This window comes from Histoplasma capsulatum (assembly GCF_000150115.1).
Source record: "Histoplasma capsulatum G186AR genomic scaffold supercont2.7, whole genome shotgun sequence".
Classification (NCBI taxonomy): Eukaryota; Fungi; Ascomycota; class Eurotiomycetes; order Onygenales; family Ajellomycetaceae; genus Histoplasma; species Histoplasma capsulatum.
The window spans coordinates 405304-425136 of record NW_025544807.1 but is presented as its reverse complement, the minus strand read 5'-3'; the positions used below and the strand labels follow the sequence as shown (position 1 = coordinate 425136).

The window sequence follows — 19833 nt, the reverse complement described above, 5'->3', positions numbered from 1 at the left end:
GCGTAATAGTGATAAAATCATCATAATTTCTAAAAAGGATGCACCAAAGCCGGTTGACGGTAGAATGGGAACTGAAAAAGGCAACATTGTTGTGGGCCAACTCAGCACTTGCACGAGGAAGTACATCGGAAAGATGCATGAGTTGGGAAGAAATCATAAGAGATCTGCCAACAGATAATAAACCTGAAAATATACAAAAATGAAAACAATCAGCAGCCAGTGCAATCCAACATTGCGAGAAAAAATGAAAATTAGAAAATCCGATGAAATCGCCATCTTGCCGTGTCCTTTGCGCCCTTCAAATATCCACCTATATCCACATCAAAACTTTTCTTTTTTTGCCAGTAGTAACCCATCAATAACCACAATATTTCAGGGTCGTCGTAATATTGACAAAGGAAACACTCTGAAATGCTGTTTGATATCCAGGAAAATGTGATTTGACGGATGATGCACGCAGGCCTGGGGTTGGGAGACAATCTCATCACGGAAGAGACCATGCTATCAATCCTAAAATCAATGACTCTCTCCCCAGCTACCAGCGCAGCAGTCCCCATACCGAGATCTATCCCACCTGGAAATTGCCAGCTGCCAGTTGCGTTGTCGCAAGTTATGTTCTGCCATGATGGCTGTTTGATCGTGAGAGGTAGCCGGGGAGTGGCGCTAGAGCCAACTCGGTTAGCTTAGCGATACGCACCCTAAGCCCACACAGAAACACCGCCAATTTCGAGGAGAATCGATATCACACTCCAACCGTCATCCGCAGCAGCCAACTCGACGAAGAATCAGGTACGGGACCGACCATCATTCCCTGAGCCATTACACGTTTACAAGATCCCGCCGTGGACCTTTGCTGACATCCCTTCCGTGTTTCTCCCCGACAACAGCTAGACATCATGGGTCGAGTGATTCGCAATCAGAGGAAGGGTCGTGGATCCATTTTCAGTACGTGTGGACAACATATATTTTCATTTTATCATGGCGCGGGTCCCCTAAATATCCAAATCTCCACATTCGTCCTAGCGAAATACAGCAAGAGAAGGGAAAGGGGGAATTTAGCAAGTCTATGGAAGTGGGAGAAACGCACGAGGAACGAGGGAAAAATGCAAATACATTTGTGGTGGTAGTAATCGATACTAATCGAACAACTCTTTCTCTACAGCGGCCCACACCCGTCTGAACAAGGCTCCTGCCCAATTCCGTACCCTTGACTATGCTGAGAGACACGGATACACCCGCGGGGTGGTGAAGGAGATCATCCACGACGCAGGCAGAGGTGCCCCCCTGGCCAAAGTCTCCTTCCGCCACCCATACAAATACAAAGACGTCGTCGAGACCTTCATCGCCAACGAGGGCATGTACACCGGCCAATTCATCTACGCTGGCAAAAACGCGACTTTGACTGTCGGAAACATCCTTCCCCTTGGCTCCGTGCCCGAAGGTACTGTCATGACCAACGTCGAGGAGAAAGTGGGTGACCGTGGCGCGCTGGGCCGCACGTCTGGAAACTACGTTACCGTCATTGGCCATAACCCTGAGGAAGGGAAGACCCGCGTCAAGCTCCCCAGCGGTGCCAAGAAGGTTGTGAAGAGCCGCTCGCGAGGAATGGTTGGCATTGTTGCTGGAGGTGGTCGTACAGACAAGCCACTGCTTAGTACGTTTTTCTAGCCATTCCCCCAAACCGCCGAATCGAGACAGACGAGAGAAAGCTACGTGACCTGGGGATTGCATTCACACACACACACACATATATATATATATATATATATGTTTATTTATTTAAGTATGCTAACCCACTCTATCAACTCTACAGAGGCCTCCCGCGCCAAACACAAGTTCTCCGTCAAACGCAACTCGTGGCCTAAGACTCGTGGTGTTGCGATGAACCCAGTCGACCATGTACGTTATATCTCACATTTCTTATTTTACCCCACTACGCACACCCAATACTACCGCCCAGCGTGCAGAATACTTACTTCCTCAACTAGCCTCACGGTGGTGGTAACCATCAACACATTGGTAAAGCCTCGACAATCTCGCGGTACGCGTCCGCAGGTCAAAAAGCCGGTCTTATTGCGGCCCGAAGAACTGGTCTGCTCCGCGGTACCCAGAAGACTAAGGATTAGAAAAAAAATAAAAACTGTCTCTGGCTGCTTCTTAGCTTTGCGTTGCTGGGGTTCTATTTTTTTCTTCCCCCGCCCCTTCTTCCTCAACCTCATACTTCCCTCCCTCTTCCCTCTCTCTTCCTCCTCCTCAGCCTCTGTGTTTAAATCTCGGCGACCATCTGCATCTCCATCTCTTTATTCCTCTTCATGTGTGTCTCTATGTCCCTCTTGCTTGCTTGTTTTCCCCTCCCAAGGGTGCAAAAATTATGATGACGGGTTAGTTGGCTGGTCGGTCGGGAGTGTGGTGTATATTCACTTTAGAAAAACCAAAAATAATACTCACACGCCCTTCTTTCTGTTTCCTTCTTTTTATTCTCGAGGTGGCATATACAATGCGGATACATGATCATGTAATGCGCATTTTGAAGAAAACGAAGGCCGGATTGTGTGGAGCAAATAGAAGGCTTACTCCTGCTGGGCCTCTCTGGAGAGGTACACCTGGAGTCGAGCGGTGAGGAAGAGGTAAAAGGGATGCAAAAGGAAAGGACAACATTACATCAACCCGATTACTCTAGGACAAATAAAATTAAGAGAAGAAGATAACATGGAACCTTGAACTTGAAACGTTCACGATCCTGTCGCATCTTCGTCTGCTAGTGATGACTAGAAGTAGATGGACAGATTTAAATGGCTATCATTCTACATTTCCATCATTGTGGCTCTGGGAAGAGCTCTCCACCCACCGCGTCTGTGCTTCAAAGTCCTTTCTCTCCTTTCCTATCAGGTTCTTCAACCCGAATTCCCTGAGTTCTGAAAAAAGAGCTACAGCCTCATCATACATGCTGTGTGGAGTCCATCCATCACGCGCGACAATTCCCTCTACAGCTCTCCAAAAGTCTTGCACTTCATTCCATCCTTCTCCATCCTCTGTGTGTCTCTGGAGCTCGTCCTGTGTAAAGTGAATTGGGCACGCGAAGTTGAAGCCTAGCTCGTGCCAATGTCTATATCAGGGATTAGGAGGCATTCTCATAACGGATATTGTAATTCCGGAGACCGATTTTATATATAACATACCTTTCCACTTTTATCAGTGATTCGCGCAATGGCAAAATATCGTCGTCCCAGGTGTCGCCGACAAAGCTTATAGGCTCACACCTCACTCGCCCTAGCTTTAAACGGAGAACTCTGTTGAGGTTAGGGTTGAGCTTTGCTGTTTGCTGTTCATAAAGATAAAGAATTATGGAACTAGCAATCTGCTTTTTCAACCGGGCCCTCTCATTCAGTTCAAGATCCTTAAAATTTGGCGGTGGTTTCAAAATGATATCACCTTGGTAGTCAACTAGGCGTGGATGGCGGCCTTGAAGAACTAGAGGCCCAGCCCAAGCTTCCTGCCAGTCAATCACGCTAGTGATACGGCCTTTGTCCACAAAGAGGTTGCCGGCATGGAGATCTGTATGCCAGATCGTAGATGCGACGAGATTCGGGTCGTCTGTTGGCAGAAGATAAGGGGCCACTTGTAGATACTTTTTGAGAAGAGAAAGGTGGGCTTCGGGGGAATTCTGCGCTGTGGATGTTATCAATTGATCGGTCGCAGGCTTGGGGATCGCGTATTGCTCAATCCATTGCTGTTCACGACGTGCTAAAGCTACCACATATTCATGTGGAAGGTGCCCTGAAGGAATTTAAGCTTAGAAATATTGAGTGGGAGATGATTGACTTACATGGACCCCGATCTATATCCATCACTGAACGTTCTTTTGTCCAAAAATCTCTTGCTACAACAGGGCCAATGGAAAACCGTGTCTTCACGTCCATTTTAAGTTCTGGTGATGTATCATTCACAACTTCAGCGACCAAAGCCCCGGGGACTGCCTCGCCAGAGTAATAGAGATTCCCATATCTAGGTCCCATGTCAGCTTCACCAATTGCAGTTCATTGAATTTATTATTCATACCTGCTGAAAGATACCGAAAGAAGCTTATTTTCAATCAATACCAGATCCTTCATAATACCAATTCTGTCTTCTAGAGAAAGATTATCCCATACATCCTCCAGCTTTGTCCCTGTAGCTTCCTCCATGATAATGTATTCAGCACCAACAGGGTTATCGACGCATGCGCTCCATGCGTGAACCTGTGGGGCAGGTATCCGAAGTACTGTACGGGCCTATAGCAGAGTAAACCGGATGTCCCTTGTTGAGGACAGGGTGGGTCTTACAAAATCTATCGTCGCGACCTCTGATGCGGTGGTATAGTACTTGGGTCCGGCGATGGGGTGAGGTATTCTCGCAATGACAGTAGACCCATTGTCCATCTTAAGATGAAAGGTCTTGTTAAAAGAGCCTTCTGCCAACTTTGTCATGGCAACACAATTGTTCGCTCCAATACTTTCGGCCGCAATACGCTGGAGTTCCAACACATTGAAAGGCGTAAATCGATCCTGTAGTTGCTTTTCCTCATCCCAAAGCCAGCGACCAGCTGTGTACCGGAAGAACTTGTCATATTTGGCGAGACTGTGATCCGACATCGAGAGGAACTGGCTTGGGACCGACGAAGAAAACGGGGATGAGCACGTGGAAAGTCGGTAACTCCTATAAAACTTTGATGAACTCAGGCTTGTCGCTGGAAACCGTTGAAATAATGTCGCGCCCTTCATCGCGTTGCTGGTTATTTTGTGGTCAAGAATTCGATCCAAGGCGAGATCTTGTTTGACATCTTGCAGAAAGACGATCAGCGATATATTCTCTGAATCTTAATGATTCAGTAATTGACTGGTCTATTTGTCTTTCAATACAATAGCACGGAGATCTGATAAATTAGTTATTGCTCAATCAATAAATCAAAGCAGAATACTATCTGAGAAGATGATTGTAAGAGGTGGCTATAGAATGATAAAATAGGTAGTTAGTAGTAGTAATAGTAAGAGTAGCGTGAAGTATACACATTGATATATAAACGTTAAGGTAGCAATCTCTTATACTCAAAGCTAACCACTGATCTTCTAGAATCAACAAATATCAGTGAGTTATAATTATTATTCTTCTTCTTCCTTATACTCGTATGCAAGCGGAGTTTATGACAAAGTCCTTGTGTGATGTTAAATACATGCAAGAGTTGGTAATGCCGAGATATAACAAGAACCTAGGAAAATTAATGAAAGACAGGATTTGGTACATGCAATGCAGGTTCTCAGCTCAGAAACAATAAGCTAAATCAGATAGTAGATCTGTCTGAAGATACCTACTTGGCAAGTTCACATCCCTTTATTTTAGAAGCTGAAAGTTGGCTCTGGATGTGATGTTGAGGTGTCTACCTTCTCATCCACGAAGACAATCGGTACTTTACAATTAAATTTAACAAAGATGAACCTCGGAAATCCAAAAAAGAGAAGGCAGGGCAAACAGGAGATGAACTCAGAGAAGAGATGTGAATAGCCCTTGATATGTCATCTGGACTCTACTAGCATGAGACCGACCGTAATGCTAATCCATGTACATGAAAGCGATATCATGATCGACCATAAGGTGGCCTCTCCTAGCCGTTAACTAACGGCCCTTGGTAGGCAGGTGAGGGTAGCCTTGATTGGCAGTGTCCTTATCTTTCTCCTCAGGGGCAACCCACAGCTCGCCACAGGTATATATTCAGATCACTTAATAAAGCTCACAACCAGCAAACCAAGGGTGCTCCAATACTTCGCGCGCTGTTGCCCGTTTTTGAGGATCCAAGTTTGTCATCCAATGGATAATATCCTTGAATTTGTCGTCATTGACATTTGGCCAATCCGAGAATGGCTTGTAGGGGTGATAGTCTGCCACCCGATCGTCCCAGAGAAATCCAAGAACCTGGCGGTTGACCTCCTCATCACCAACATGTTTCATGAGCCCATTCAATCCTTCTTGATCCCCAAAAAAAGAAACCTGACGTTGCAGGCGAATGACATGAGGGAATGCACCTTGCATTTCATGTTTCTTCATATCCTCATCAGCTCCAAAGATGACTTGTCCAAGCATGGCATAGATGCACTGAGTCAGTTAGCTAGATAAGAGTCTAATCACAAGAAGTGCAACATACCACAGCTGCAAAGGAGAAGATGTCAGAAGGCTTGCCAAGCTTGCCTTTAAAGTGACCCTCTGGACTACGCCAGCTATCATTACCAGCTAACATCCCTTTAACGCACTTCCCTTTAGGGAGATAAGCTGTGTTTTCAAGATCAATGACCCGAACCTGCTCAACGATTGTCTTTTTACCAGTGCCACAATAATTGACCATGATATTGTCGGGTTTGATATCTGCAATCAATTAGTCTTACACTATGAGACTCAACAGTGCTTTCATTACCTAAATGGACAATATCATGGCTGTGCAGCTCAGCAATCCCTTGCAAACTGGCTTTTAAAATCTGCTTCCTGGCTTGCATGGATATTTGCTTTCTAGCAAGGCTCAGAAAGTCATCATCCATGTACTTGTACACAAATATCTGCTGATCTGGAATTGTGTCATGTGGTAACCGTAGAAATGGGCTTTCATGAAGCCGTGGGTGTATGTCCTCATTAAAGCTTGAGAAAATGGTCTTGGGGATGTCCTTCAAAATGAATTTGTCTTGTCCAGACCTGGAGCGCTGTCAGTTCAACAACTACACTACATGATGGGGGCGGGTATGCTCGCACGTTGCCAACCAAACGCGACCGAGTTGTGGTCTTTCCTGAATCAGTTGTTTGAAGAGATAGCGACATCCAGCAGCACCAATCAATTCGCTGGATGGAGCTGCCATATTCTCCAAAATTCATGAGAGATTGAGATTTTTTTTGACAAAGAACATATTGGGCAAAGTTGATACATTGGCGAATCACTATGTTGACCGATTATATACACTAGTCAGCTTGGAGTTAGAGCGGATTGGGTGACTGGGCAGGTTTGTTGCGTTTTCTCTCGTGGGCTCTCTCTTATCTTCTGGTCCTGACCGAGGTTAAAAAAAAAAAAAAAAAAAAAGGGATGTAAGAGCCCTCGAAGCCGCCATCACGTTAACAAACTACACGGTGGGATTACCCAGCTAGTAGAAGCCATGGATACGTCCAGATGCGCTGGTGATGCCAGTGCCATGAGGTCATTGCAAACAACCGCCAGCCCCAAAGCCTCGGCACACAACAAAGTTGAACAGGCTACGGCCAAGCTGCCAAGCCCAGTCGGCTATGTCTGGAAGGTGAGCCTCAACAGAGGCTGCGGCAGGAGTCAGCCAATGCCAAGCCTGTATTATCACATGATTCAGTTTCTATGATGACTAATGTACTTGGTTGGCCTTGGCGGTCTTACCCACGACATATGCCGGCCAATCAGCAGCCGCTCTGGTGAGAATTCTGCCACCCGTGGCAACCCCGTGACTGGCGAGGTTGTGTTGTGCCAAGGGGCTTGCAGGCGTTGCTGCCAAACTGACCAATGGGGCGCGGCAAGTCACGGGGCAGGGGGGCCAGAGCGGCGGACTGCGGCCCATTTGGGAAACCGTCGGCGGAGGGAATATATATACAGGGCGCAGCGCCTGTCCTCGCTGCCCAGCCATATTTAATCGGGCAATGGCCGCTCAAAGACGAAAGAAACAGACAGAGACAGACCGAGAGCAACCAGAAAGGACCGGGGAGTGGAAAATCTCAGACCATCTGCAACTTCTGTAGCTCTTCTTGTATCCTATATCTGAATATATCTGAATACTTCCCAGGAACACTCTATTAAGATACCATAGAGAAAGAAAAGAGAGAGAGAGAGAGAGAGAGAGAGAAGGATTCCGTACATCATAAACATCCCCCACAGCAGAAACAGAGAACCAACTGCAAAAGCATCTCCCAAGGAACCCCGCTTCTAGACAAACGCCCGCGGCTATCTTTGATGGCCTTGAACACCGTGGACGTACCGTATCACTCACTTACCACCTCTTTCTCCGCCTCCTCAATATCGCTCCGCCGCCCGCCGTTACCGTTTCGATTCCTGCTCTTGCCTGCCAAATAAACCCCTCACAGAGCATATCCACCTCAACTTGCTCCCGCTGGCAGTGACCATAAGAGGTCTATATCTTATATATATATATATATATATAGAGAGAGAGAGAGAGAGAGAGAGAGACCAGAACACGAGTCTGTATATATACCCCAGAAACTTCGATATCAAAATCAAAATCAACAACAACAAAGACAACATCCATCACACGTCAAGAAAAACAGTCGAAGTATATATCAACAACAAATGCCTCAAACAATGGCAGTGGTAACCACGTCCTCCTCGATCCGTTGGCGCGCAATCGTCAACCGCGACGCCACAGCCAATGATTTTGTCTATGGCGTGCGCACCACCAAAATCTACTGTCGGCCCCGCTGTCCAGCCCGTCTCGCCCGCCGCGCAAATGTCGAGTTCTACGACACCCCTAAACAGGCTGAGAAGGCGGGCTACCGCCCCTGCAAGCGCTGTAAGCCGGAAGACCTCCGCGCCCCGCCAGATCCGCATATCAAACTCGCCCAGCGCGCCTGCCAGACTATGACCCTGGCGGCGCTGCGGGCTGCCAGCGGTACTAAGAGTGGCGAGGCGAGAGCCCGGCCGACGCTGCAGGATCTGGCGAATGAGGCTGGGTTGACCCCGTCGCATTTTCATCGCGTTTTTAAGAAGGTCGTGGGCATTACGCCTGGGAGGTTTGGTAGGGACGTTATGGAAGGGAAGAAGATGAGTGCGTATTTGAAGAGGTTGGAAGCGGGAATTAGCGCCAACGGCGGAGGGTATGCGGGATACGGCGGTGGCGCGGGAGCTTGTGGCGCGGGCGCGGGAACGGGAGCGGAAAAGGCCGATGCAAACGGAAACGGTAAGTCATCGGCTGACTTTCCGAGTAAGGTTGGCGGGGATGCTGGTGCCGCTGTGACGGGATTGGGTTTGGATGGAGTAGACGACGTACTCTCCGCCATTGCTACTACGGATCCGCAGAACTACACTGTTCTGCCTGATGCCGTGCCTATACGCATTGATTGGAATGAATTCGATAGGATGTTGGGTAGTACTGGTGGCGGCGATGCGGGACGTAATAGCAACAACGACCACAGTAACGGTCGTCGACATCCACATCATCTTCCACATAATCACAACAGTGATTTTCCCACAGGGAAGCAGCAACAATTGCAGACGCAATCAGAGACACAGAGACAACCCCCCATCACAACAACAGCACCGCTCCACCCACACATCCTCGACCCAAATTCCATAAACTCAGCAGGGCTCCTTCTCGACCACTACGAATTCCCCTGGGAGACCCCCGATTGCACCTTCAACTTCTCCTCCCCGCCCCTTCGCCATACCTCTACGAGCGGTGATGCAGACAGCAACGGCTCTCTCTCCCCCTACATCTATGACCCGCTCATAGACACAAACTCGGAGTTCTACAGTAAATTCATTGACCACAACAGCACCACAAACAGAAACTGCAACATAAACTACAACAACTGCAATAACACGGACAACGGCCTCAAACAACAGCAGCAGCAACCACCACTCCACCTCCTAGACCTTTCCGAGGACTCTTCCTCACTAACAACAGTAGACACACCACCATTCCTCGTCGAGTCGCTACACGCGACGGGCTTCTCATCTGGAGAGTCCTCAGCGTCCTCGACTCATGCGTCGCCGTTACTGTTTGAGGATGTGGATTGGTATGGGAGTCCGAGTATATTTCAGACGTATGCTTAATACATAGATGTTGGTTCCTTTCCTTTTCTTTCTATCTGTCTTCATCTCCATTTTCATGTCCATGGGACGTGACGGAAAGGCATAGGTGTTCTGGCGAATAATATGAGAAACTCGGAAAATGAAAATTGGGCGCGACTTGTGCGTTTTTGAGACTTATCTTGCAAAATTGCAACTTTTGCCACTAGGTTAATGTTAAGCTATTTATTGCCTTTGATGATCCGCTCATTTCATTGCTATCATGTTTTTCACAAATCCAACTGAAAGCAATGAGCTGTTTCAACACTTTGCTGCTAGTTAGTTATAAATATTTTATTTGTAATGTTAAGCCACCTAGGCCACAACGACCATAAAACGGCTGGCTTCCTCCCAACCACCTATACTTATAAGCAGCGTTTGCAAAGCTGGGGCACACCGTTACATTATAGATTGTATGTATATATTATAGTTATATATATATATATTAGACTTTATAAGAGTTGTTTTGGTTGATTACTAAGATAGAAAAATTTCTGAAAAAGGAAGGTTCTCAGCCAGAGTATTTTAAAAAAAAAAATAAACTTTCCAGCGTTCCAAGTCCTTGCAAACTTTGGAATGGGTAGAAACTTTTTTTTTTTTTTTTTTTTTCATTCGCAAGCTGACTAAACTAAGGGGGCTCGGTTTGCTTTATTTTTTTTTGGCTGGCTGGCTGGCTGGCTGGCTGGCTGGCTGGCTGTTTAAGTTAAGCACTGTTTGTTTTTTGAGTTAAAAGCATCTCAGTCAAGTGACCATGGGGCTTCCAAATTGGCCGGGGTGACAACAAGGTGCTCTCGAATACGCAGTATCCAAAACACAGGGTCTGGTTCTTAACGGGATGAAGCAGAAGGAGAAGAAGAGGAGGAGTATGACCCCGCATCATGGAGTTGAGTTAAGGTACCGAGCGTCGTAACCAACCCTGTGCGTTGAACTGTGCGCCGTGCCCCGACATTTGAGGTATCATTGATTGTGGAACTCGCTTTAAGACCATCTGAAGATAAGGATTGTTTGTATGCATTAAATTGATCCTTGGACACGTCCTGGAGGGTCAGGTGATGAGCAAATAACCTTCTTTAGCCAACAGTTTCACAGTTATAACCTAACCCGTGTGCACAACGGCATTTGGTTGGTTACAGAAGGAAAAAAGCTTATTTTACATGGCTGTGCCTTTGCTTGGCATTTCTTCAGCCCCTCCCGTTTCTTATTTACACCTCGCCCATCGCTTCTACCGAAAGTAGAAATATATAAATGCGAAGACAAAATGGCGCCAAAAAAAAAAAAAACCAAAAAAAGAAAAGAAAAGGTCAATATAATAAATGGCAGGAAAGCAGATTCAAAAAAAAAAAAAACAATATAATACAGATATACAAAACAGCACGTTCTGAACTAAACCTAAATGGAAGACTGTCGAGGTAACTTAAAAATAAGGTTAGAGGTTAAGAATCAACCCCGAAGCAAGCACCAATGGTTTGAGAGGTCGCGGACGAATGGCATAAAAAAAAAGGTAAACAAAGCTCAGAAAAAGGAAATTCTCCACCTCCTGAAAACCTTATTCCCTACGAGCTCATATGTAGAATGGAATGGTTTCCGGAATCAGATCTTGCTGGCACAGGTGAAACTGCCGTGGATAGCCGTTTCCTCACTGATGAATTTTCCAGAGACGTAGAGACCAAAGACGCACTGTTCGTTCGTGGAAACGGTTTTGTTAGGAATTTGTTTACAGTTGGTAGGCTTAAAAGATTGTAGGTGGTTTAAGTATGAAGTGAACTTACAACGAAGATGCCACTACCGACGCAAAAGATGTTGAGACAGGTGACCATTATCTTTTTCGGGCTGGAGAAGTAGCTGCCTTTGTCCAGGTGGAGCCCGAACCAACCGTTTAAGGCGACTATTTGGTCGCATTCGTTAGTTACCAACTTTAATACTGGATGAAATGGAGGGCAGGGCAAAACGAGAAAAAAAATTGGGGGTTGGGCTAAGCGTGGCGACTTACGAGTAAACCAACTCGCGAAGAGGGCAGTCTGTCCGAGTAGAATCCGTTTTGTTAGTTTATTTGCTTTTGTTATTCCCGCCACCAACCATCCCTGTTTCCTAAAAGGGAATAAAACACTTACGATCAAACTGAGAAGATTGTTGAAGCCGGGGATTGATTCTGCGATGATCCAGGCCATGAGCCAGAGAAAAACAGCGATACCAACCCATGCGCCAATTGAAGCGAAACTTCGTTGCGACATGCGATCTGTGCCACGGAATAGCCGGACGTATACGTATTTGCAGGCAACATGTCCGTTGATGACGCCGGCAATAACGATCTAGAGCAGTTGTTAACTAGGAGCGATTGTGTTCGTGCTTTTATGTTGAGGGCTTAAACATACAGTGGGGAACGCGATGCCATATGCAATCTTGCTAACAACAGGCCCTGTTGAGCCCAAAGCTGGCGATGCAACATCCCTTCCAGCAAAACAATAGATGACGACAGCAGCGATTGTGTAAACGGTCGTGTTGGTTGTCTGGAGAGTAAGCAGGGATTTGGTGTAATCGCGAGGGTTTTGGAGCTCAGATGCAAATCCGAAGAATGCTACGTGGCCCGCTATATAGAGAGGAACGAATAGTGATCAGCATTGAATACAATAAGATATACAAATCACTCTTCGATAGGAGAACGACTTACAATACGCGAAGACAATATTGCTAGCTGCCAAGAAGCCGCGCGCAAAAGTTGTCTTTACAAACATATCAATGCCAGTGCCAACTCGTTGAATGCCGAGTGCTACTATTGTAATCATCACAGCACTTATAATACTAGAAAACGCTGCAGTTAAGATAACATCAGTTAGTGATTGTCTGAACATAATTCAATTGGAAAATCTCTGGAGGTTTTTCAAAAGCTTGAGGGGAAAATATTGGGAAAATTAGGACAAGGGAACTCACAAATGATAGACAACCAAGAAACCTTCTGAAGTGTTCGGGGTAGAGTAAGAATTAATGAAATCAACATTCCCGTAACGCCGAAAATAATACTGCATGTTCTATTATTCGAGAGAGTGTCCATCAGGACGACAAATGTAAGGAGATGGCTTCCCATGATGAATATTAGGAAGAGTAATTGTCCAGCGCCGAGGAACTCACGGCCAAATCGGCCCATAAGAATCTCTCCGGCGTCAGCCATGCTATGGACCTTCGGATAGGCAGCTTTAAATTGGCCGATTGTGTAGCCGGTGTACGTTGTCAGAAGGCCAACGAAAATGAGAACAAGAATAGCACTAAAAGTCGGAACACGAAATCGTTAAGATATCGAACAAAGAATAATATATTGAATACTGGTGGGAGATAAGCGTGGACTCACGGTACTAGGCCCAAAATCGCGACTGCTGATGGGAGCGCCAGAATCCCTAGAGACATCGTCTCCGCGATCATGACTACGGTCATATATCAGTACAGCGCTTCTTTTTCTTATGCACTTGGTAAAATGGCCAACAGGGATATGGCTTTCATACGTAGTCCACATTGCCTAAATCGAGCACCCAGGGATCATCAGTAGATGTCATTGACATTTTTTTCAAGGCTCATGTTGGAAGATACGTATGTAAATGTAAAATCATGGAGGACTAATATAACTTACCACCACGTTAAGACTTTATATTTCACATCGGCTGTCTCCTCATTTCCGAAGGGATCAATAACCTCCTCGACGGTCTCCTTCTCGATTGATGGAATGGAATTTATATGGTCGATCTCAAGCTTCTTGACATCCTCATCACTCCTCTCAAAATCAGGGCAGACTTGTACCTCCTCGCCTTCAATCGCAATGGCCATTCTCTTATTATTTCAAAAACGAGAGAAAATGAAGGAAAGAACAAAAACAACAGGAACAGCAACAGTAAAATGAAAAAGAAAAAGACTTAATAAAAAGGAGAGAGGCCCGATCTTTCAGGTAGTAACCGGGCGTCAGTATCGGCATGCGAATTACCAACGTCGGGCTGAGTCGTCGGCTCTAGAAAATGAACGATGATTCCAAAGAGAGTGTGGGGTAGATAGATATAAGCAGTCGGTGAAAAAACGGCCAAAAGACGGAAAGCTAAGAATGAAACAAAGGTGTATAGGGTGACCTGTGGTGCCAGTGGGACTCTCCGTTCCCCCGTTTTCGGCTCAAATCATACTTTTGAGCTAAATGAAAAGACATCTGGAAATGCCCAACCACCTTTCCATTTCCACCTTGATGCCCATGTGGTCCTTTAACCTGATCATACGCGGCCTCAAATTATTCGGTTGTGTCTGACTCCAAACTCCTCGTTCCAGCTGGTGACAATGGTGGGGTAGAGCGCGCGGGGCCTATCGCTAAGTAAGCTGCTCTCTGTCCTCCCCCTCGGCGTCCTTGCCCTGCCATTGCATTCCCATCCATATTTCCACCCGTTTCCGGCTTCTAGGGTTGCACTCCGTTTGTATCATCCGCCCACCGGATGAGACAGGGGGTTCGCAGCCCAGCCGCGGTTGGTTGAAGTACCGCGATAGCCGTGTCGTTTCAAGATCGACACTAGCAAGTGCTTGGCGATGTGGCTTGACGATCCGCCAGGCGACATGCGACGCCCCTCGGCTGGTTTGTCCAGGGCGGCAGAGGAGATAGATCCGCGCTCTTCCGACCTCGGCAAGCTCAAGCGGTGGCCGGGAGCGCATGATTGGACGGGTCAATGACGTGACGAAGCTGGACGCTGGCCGCTGGCAAAGAGAAGCAATCCATTGTTACTTATGGAGGAGAGGGCCAAGCATCGACTCGTGCAGCGGGTGTTGCCAACATGCTCCGGGAGGATTTCGATTCGTGTCAAGCAAACAAACCATCGCAAAATGGTGTTGACATGGAGGCATCGTACGGTACCTGGGTTCATCATACTCTATGAAAAGAAAAAATAAAAGAGAAAATTAAAAATGAAGAATACTACCTTCAACACAACATAGAAATAGATATTACCTCAGGAAGACACTTATCTCTTTCCTCAGTACTATCAACTTTGTAAATAACTCAATAAAATGAAAATAAATTAGCGCCTACAAAGAGGCTAGGGCACAGTGCTGGCGGCCGAACTATTCCACTTTCAAAATACGCAGACAAATTCAAACAAACCTTTCTTTTATTTCCTTTTTACCCCTTGTTCTTTTTTAGTCAACTTGTTTTTATTGTATCGTTATCGATTATATTAGAAACTCAATTTCTTTGATCAATGGCATGCATCGTAACTTAATGCGGCTAATTTTAACGCACAGCAAAGATCGACTCATCCGGCAGTTAGAACATGGGATCAAAAGAATGTCAAGCAAAAGGACGATTTGATGAATCAACCGGCCATACAAGCACTTCATCTTAGTCAAGCACTCCTACAAGAAGAATTATGACAAGGCATGCGGGGACCGCCACAGAAATGGCCATGATGAGACCTACTACTGTTCTTCCACTCCTGACACCAAAGACCTTTAATTACTACTACCACCACCACCACCACCACCACAAACTGAAGCCTCACAAATGCCGAAAGGGTGAAGGATAGATTGATGTGAAGAGTAGATCGATAGATCGATAGATATGATGGATTTGATTATTTGATTTGATTTTGCAACTTCATGTGTAATACTAGTTGGTGAATCTCTAGATATCCGTGTGGTGGTAGCAGTCCAAGGGGTAACTAATGATCAGCACTGGTCAAACTCTACAGTGCTAACCATGAAATAGCTACTGGCCTCCTGTCAGCCGCGCTCAACGCCTAAAATTACTTATAAGGAGCGCCCATCATCGGGGGGTCCTATAATTACAGAGGGGAGGTGTTGGAACCCTGGGCTTTCTATTGCAGACTGGCGCACCGCACATATATGTCTCAGCTACCAACATGGAATACAACGAGAAACACTCCTCGGGAGGTTTTTACTAAAAGAAGTCCGCATTGCTCTCTTTATTCACTAATATCACTGCAATGAAAATGACTTCGCATACAGTGGAGAAATTGAATTTAAACAAGAATAGATTGAGAATGATGATCAAACTGCTCCATAGCTTGATCTCTATTAGTTGTTCGATTCAACTAATAATAATTATTAAAATATAATATTGTGTTGTGAACCCGGCCTGCCGTGTTTTGAAACCCGAAATATTCCCTTCGGATTGTTAGTTAAAGCTTGAATCCGGGAACCAGTTTTTCGGGAATCCCGCCCCTTAAAAAAAAAAACGCCCGGGTTGATTCGTGGCAAATAGGCGGCAAATAAGAGGGCAATGGTTCGATAGAGGCCGTTATCCAGCATTTGGGTTATCCATACCACCAACAAGGAGGCGGGATGAGGGTTCGTATTCGGGACTCGGGTAGTGGCAAGGACGTCACCGCGGCAATCACGGACTAAAAACCAGTTACGGGAAGCCCGGGTTTGGGCATAATCCACATTATCCCGCCGCAACAAAAACCAGAGCAAAGTGCTGGAGCCTGTGTAGATGGAAGGAAATACGGTGAATGGGTAAGCAGTCTGCTAGCCAAATGATCTCTATTCTATTAGCAATCCATCGAATATATCGAGAAAGTAGGCAGCCAGATAACTGAAAATCTCTATTCCTCGAGGGATCGATCAGATCAGGCCTCTAATAGAGGTTGTCCATCAACCACACCAAATATACGATACGAAGCTCCAATATTAATGATATCCAATCAATTATTCCTAGGGATCGAGCTATTTTTACAGGTATAGTACATGTACATACATCAACTTAACTTAAAAATCACAGATATTCCCATCATCCGACATCCAATGATAGGCCGCCATTGATATGTGCTGTTTATAAGTAAAGATGTTGGGCATGATGATAGGAAGCCAGCTATCCTATGAATTTTTTGATCTAGATAACTAGACTGATATTCAGTTAGTGCTGATTATGATACTCACTCAAACGCTGCTGATTCTCTGGAACTGATCTTCTGTGAATCACAGCTCTGCAGTACTAGTATGTTCTCAATTTCTTATCTTGCATTCTTTTCAGCTGTTAGAATCTTTCAAAACGACAGTACCTGAATGAAACCAGATGTCTAAAGGAAAACTTAGTTTGTGGTGGAATGGAAGTTGGAGATATCTCGAGTCTATAAGGGTTTTTTCTTGGTCATGAAGCATTCATGGAATGTTAGTTGATGTTAAAAACCACCTACCCCCTACTAACTCTATTATCCTTTACTCATCAAATCTTTATTTATCAAAATTCAACTAAATAAAGCCAAATATATTGTATATTTAGATAATAAATACTTGATATATACGGCCTTAACAGAGAGTATATCATCTCTTTGTACTCAATACTACTCTATTATGTTGATTATATTTCTTACTAAGTTATACTGAATAAGTTTATCTTTCTTTTTACCATTTTAATCTTTCTCCAGCAGTTAACACTTGCACACCCACATGAGGAGTACAGGGCCCGACTGCCAAGGGACTCAAGCAGGATGCTGATACTTGCAGGAGGTGGCCTGGGGGGTAACCAGCGGTGGCAGCAACCAGCGGAAGCTGGGGACGGTGAGTGCAGCCGGCGTGGGGGTGGCAGGTCGGGATCACTTCTCAGTGGGGCTCTTCTCACACTCACACTCCTTTGGATCCTTTTTCTTGATCTGACTGACATTTTTCCTTCCTTTCTCCTCCTTCAGGAACAGCATAGACTGCTCCTTAGTAACTCATTGAACTAATCAGAGGATGTAATACAACTGGCTGGGCAAGGGGTTTTTTAGTCCAGCAACGCGCGGCTGCTGCACGGTTTTTCACCTTTTCTGTATTTACCTATTACTGAGTTCCCGCATACCATCTACGCGTTCAGCGGTGTAGAAATAATAATTATCAGGAACTTATATATAGTTAAATTAATAATGGAAATCGATAAATACAAAAATATTGTAGTTTCCGAGTCTATAAAATTGAATAATAATTCTAGTAATAACTAATAGAAATATAATCTCAGTAATTAATCAAGTATCAAAGTAGATCAGTACAAACCCCATTTTGGGTTGGGTCCATGCCAACACAAGGACCACATGCTTGTATCAAACACTGGTATGAGTTTGCACATTCAACATCATGACAATGAATAAACCGAATATCCAATAAGTTAGGCGCTGGTGCAGATTGCTGGGGTTTCTCATCTAATTCTGACATAGAAACTTTACCATCATTGATATTTTGCGGGTACGATGCTAAATGCTTGTTTACAACTTCATTATTGCTGGTATGGATAAATTCACCTTCATTCTATATATATAAAAAAATATTAGCGCGTATTATTTTTATTATATTCGAAAATGCCGAAAAAATACAACAAATGTAAAAGCAATAAAAATTAGAACTTACTATTGCTAATACTTGCTGTATTAAGAAAATAATCTCAATATATAAAACAATAAGCTTCATAATAAACGAAAGAAGCAATTAATATAGATTTGATTATTATAGTTATTTCCAATAAGTACTGATGATTATATTAATATATTTTTAATGAAAATAATAATTTCATGACTATACCTTCAGAATATTAGTTGTTCAGTTCTATCTTTACATTTATATTTTTCAGTAGTAGGCGAACAGTGGAACTTCAAAGCATATTCAATAACTTTAAGATGCTATAGACTCTAAAGAAAACGCTATCTGGGGTTTAAGTTCCTCTATCCCTTCGTCTGGCCCCGCAATTAGCGACGTTTTTTACGTGTACATTAGTGTTGCAAAAACGCGGGTGGATCTAGAAGAGATAGGCTGTAACTATTGACATGTTTTTATATAGTTAATCTATGTAATCTGGTTATTTGATCTAGCCCTAATTAAGATATAGAATGGAACCTCCTGCCAACACTGGCACTTCATACAAAGGGGAATATTATTACATACAGTACAACCAGATCTTGTTCTTGAAGCTCTGTCCTTATTCCTCTCTGTTCTCTTTCTTTTGTACTGACATCAGGCACAAGTTTGAGTGGATGGCAGAGAAATTCAATTATGATTCAGATCCGGATGGATTGACATAGTTGATAAGTGAGTACCACTTTGTACCACCACATCAAAATTTGTATGTGATGCTACTTTATAAAACAAACACTACAAACATGAGAAAGTAACATCATATACAAATTTTGGTGTGGTGGTACAAAGTGGCTCGCTTGCCTTACATGTCTCTCTTGCTTATCGACTGCATTATGATAAGAAGGTTCCAAAATTGCAGAAGCAAAAATTATGAGAAGGTGGATCTGGTATCAACAAACCAGATTACATAGAATTTAATATAGAAATTATTGGTTGGTACTTCTGAACTAACAGCTTAGTTACTACACTAATTGAATTGTGCCTCGCGGCCAGACGAAGGGATAAATGGATTAAACTCCTAAGGTTCTCAACTCACCACCTCAATAGAGTGTGATTAATCAATACTTACTGCGGGGCCAGAGCTATACCCATGGTTCAGGCCCTCATTCTAGAATAACGATGTTCAATATCGCCAAGAATCAAACAAACCCACAGCCCCGATGTTGACTGATGACAGTTGTTAATGGTCAACCAAGCACATAAAAAGTATATCATATTGCGAACATTGGATCACCATACGATCGATACGGATACCACTACCGAGGGTTCAAATCATAATAAATCATAATATGGTTACTGCAACAGACCCGGAAATAGTTTTTCGCTTATCCGATTCCCAAGGGATAAAGTTAGAAAGGAGAGGAGGAAAAGTAAAGAGTCGAGGCTGGCATTTCCTGCTATATGCTCATGTATGTTTATAGGTATGCTGGTAGCCGAAAAGGAAAGAAAAAGGCCAAGAAAAAGCCAAACTACAAACAATATTAAAAAGATTGGTATGATGGAAATGTCGAGACCATGTCGAAGAGCAAAACAAAAGAGGAAAATTGGTCTCAAAACACGCAAAGAAGCGACAATAACAAACAATAACCCACAACGGTACCAAGACTCCAATGCGTACGGGGCATGGCGGTGGTGTGAAGGAC

At 44.6% G+C, this 19833-nt stretch overlaps 9 protein-coding genes across 9 annotated transcripts; 3 read left to right on the top strand and 6 right to left on the bottom strand.

Moving 5' to 3' along the window:
* Positions 1 to 768: 768 nt before the first annotated feature.
* On the top strand, positions 769 to 2154 carry HCBG_05433 (60S ribosomal protein L2; the record flags this gene model as incomplete). The annotated part of the gene is made up of 5 exons (XM_045432482.1): positions 769 to 789; positions 888 to 945; positions 1163 to 1654; positions 1814 to 1899; positions 1989 to 2154. 4 exons carry the CDS (start codon positions 897 to 899, stop codon positions 2124 to 2126), a joined length of 765 nt encoding a protein of 254 aa, XP_045286598.1.
* A 645-nt stretch (positions 2155 to 2799) lies between these two features.
* HCBG_05432 (phosphotransferase enzyme family protein) lies at positions 2800 to 4631 on the bottom strand (the record flags this gene model as incomplete). The annotated part of the gene is made up of 5 exons (XM_045432481.1): positions 2800 to 3106; positions 3180 to 3777; positions 3827 to 4005; positions 4060 to 4271; positions 4323 to 4631. 5 exons carry the CDS (start codon positions 4629 to 4631, stop codon positions 2800 to 2802), a joined length of 1605 nt encoding a protein of 534 aa, XP_045286597.1.
* Positions 4632 to 5305: 674 nt separating this feature from the next.
* Positions 5306 to 6875, bottom strand: HCBG_05431 (uncharacterized protein; the record flags this gene model as incomplete). Its single annotated transcript, XM_045432480.1, has 4 exons — positions 5306 to 6126; positions 6176 to 6393; positions 6443 to 6714; positions 6772 to 6875. 4 exons carry the CDS (start codon positions 6873 to 6875, stop codon positions 5755 to 5757), a joined length of 966 nt encoding a protein of 321 aa, XP_045286596.1.
* Positions 6876 to 7166: 291 nt separating this feature from the next.
* Positions 7167 to 7770, top strand: HCBG_05430 (uncharacterized protein; the record flags this gene model as incomplete). The annotated part of the gene is made up of 2 exons (XM_045432479.1): positions 7167 to 7304; positions 7564 to 7770. The coding sequence occupies 2 exons, from the start codon at positions 7167 to 7169 to the stop codon at positions 7768 to 7770; spliced, it is 345 nt and encodes a 114-aa protein (XP_045286595.1).
* A 577-nt stretch (positions 7771 to 8347) lies between these two features.
* On the top strand, positions 8348 to 9817 carry HCBG_05429 (methylated-DNA-protein-cysteine methyltransferase; the record flags this gene model as incomplete). The annotated part of the gene is made up of 1 exon (XM_045432478.1): positions 8348 to 9817. The coding sequence occupies one exon, from the start codon at positions 8348 to 8350 to the stop codon at positions 9815 to 9817; it is 1470 nt and encodes a 489-aa protein (XP_045286594.1).
* Positions 9818 to 10839: 1022 nt separating this feature from the next.
* HCBG_05428 (neutral amino acid permease) lies at positions 10840 to 13793 on the bottom strand (the record flags this gene model as incomplete). The annotated part of the gene is made up of 10 exons (XM_045432477.1): positions 10840 to 11509; positions 11602 to 11717; positions 11823 to 11850; positions 11944 to 12141; positions 12205 to 12419; positions 12501 to 12641; positions 12761 to 13092; positions 13176 to 13248; positions 13327 to 13340; positions 13452 to 13793. The coding sequence occupies 10 exons, from the start codon at positions 13643 to 13645 to the stop codon at positions 11423 to 11425; spliced, it is 1398 nt and encodes a 465-aa protein (XP_045286593.1).
* A 374-nt stretch (positions 13794 to 14167) lies between these two features.
* HCBG_05427 (uncharacterized protein) lies at positions 14168 to 14503 on the bottom strand (the record flags this gene model as incomplete). The annotated part of the gene is made up of 1 exon (XM_045432476.1): positions 14168 to 14503. One exon carries the CDS (start codon positions 14501 to 14503, stop codon positions 14168 to 14170), a length of 336 nt encoding a protein of 111 aa, XP_045286592.1.
* A 1322-nt stretch (positions 14504 to 15825) lies between these two features.
* Positions 15826 to 17468, bottom strand: HCBG_05426 (uncharacterized protein; the record flags this gene model as incomplete). The annotated part of the gene is made up of 3 exons (XM_045432475.1): positions 15826 to 15897; positions 16130 to 16290; positions 17255 to 17468. The coding sequence occupies 3 exons, from the start codon at positions 17466 to 17468 to the stop codon at positions 15826 to 15828; spliced, it is 447 nt and encodes a 148-aa protein (XP_045286591.1).
* A 209-nt stretch (positions 17469 to 17677) lies between these two features.
* HCBG_05425 (uncharacterized protein) lies at positions 17678 to 18354 on the bottom strand (the record flags this gene model as incomplete). Its single annotated transcript, XM_045432474.1, has 2 exons — positions 17678 to 18088; positions 18188 to 18354. The coding sequence occupies 2 exons, from the start codon at positions 18245 to 18247 to the stop codon at positions 17816 to 17818; spliced, it is 333 nt and encodes a 110-aa protein (XP_045286590.1).
* Positions 18355 to 19833: the final 1479 nt, after the last annotated feature.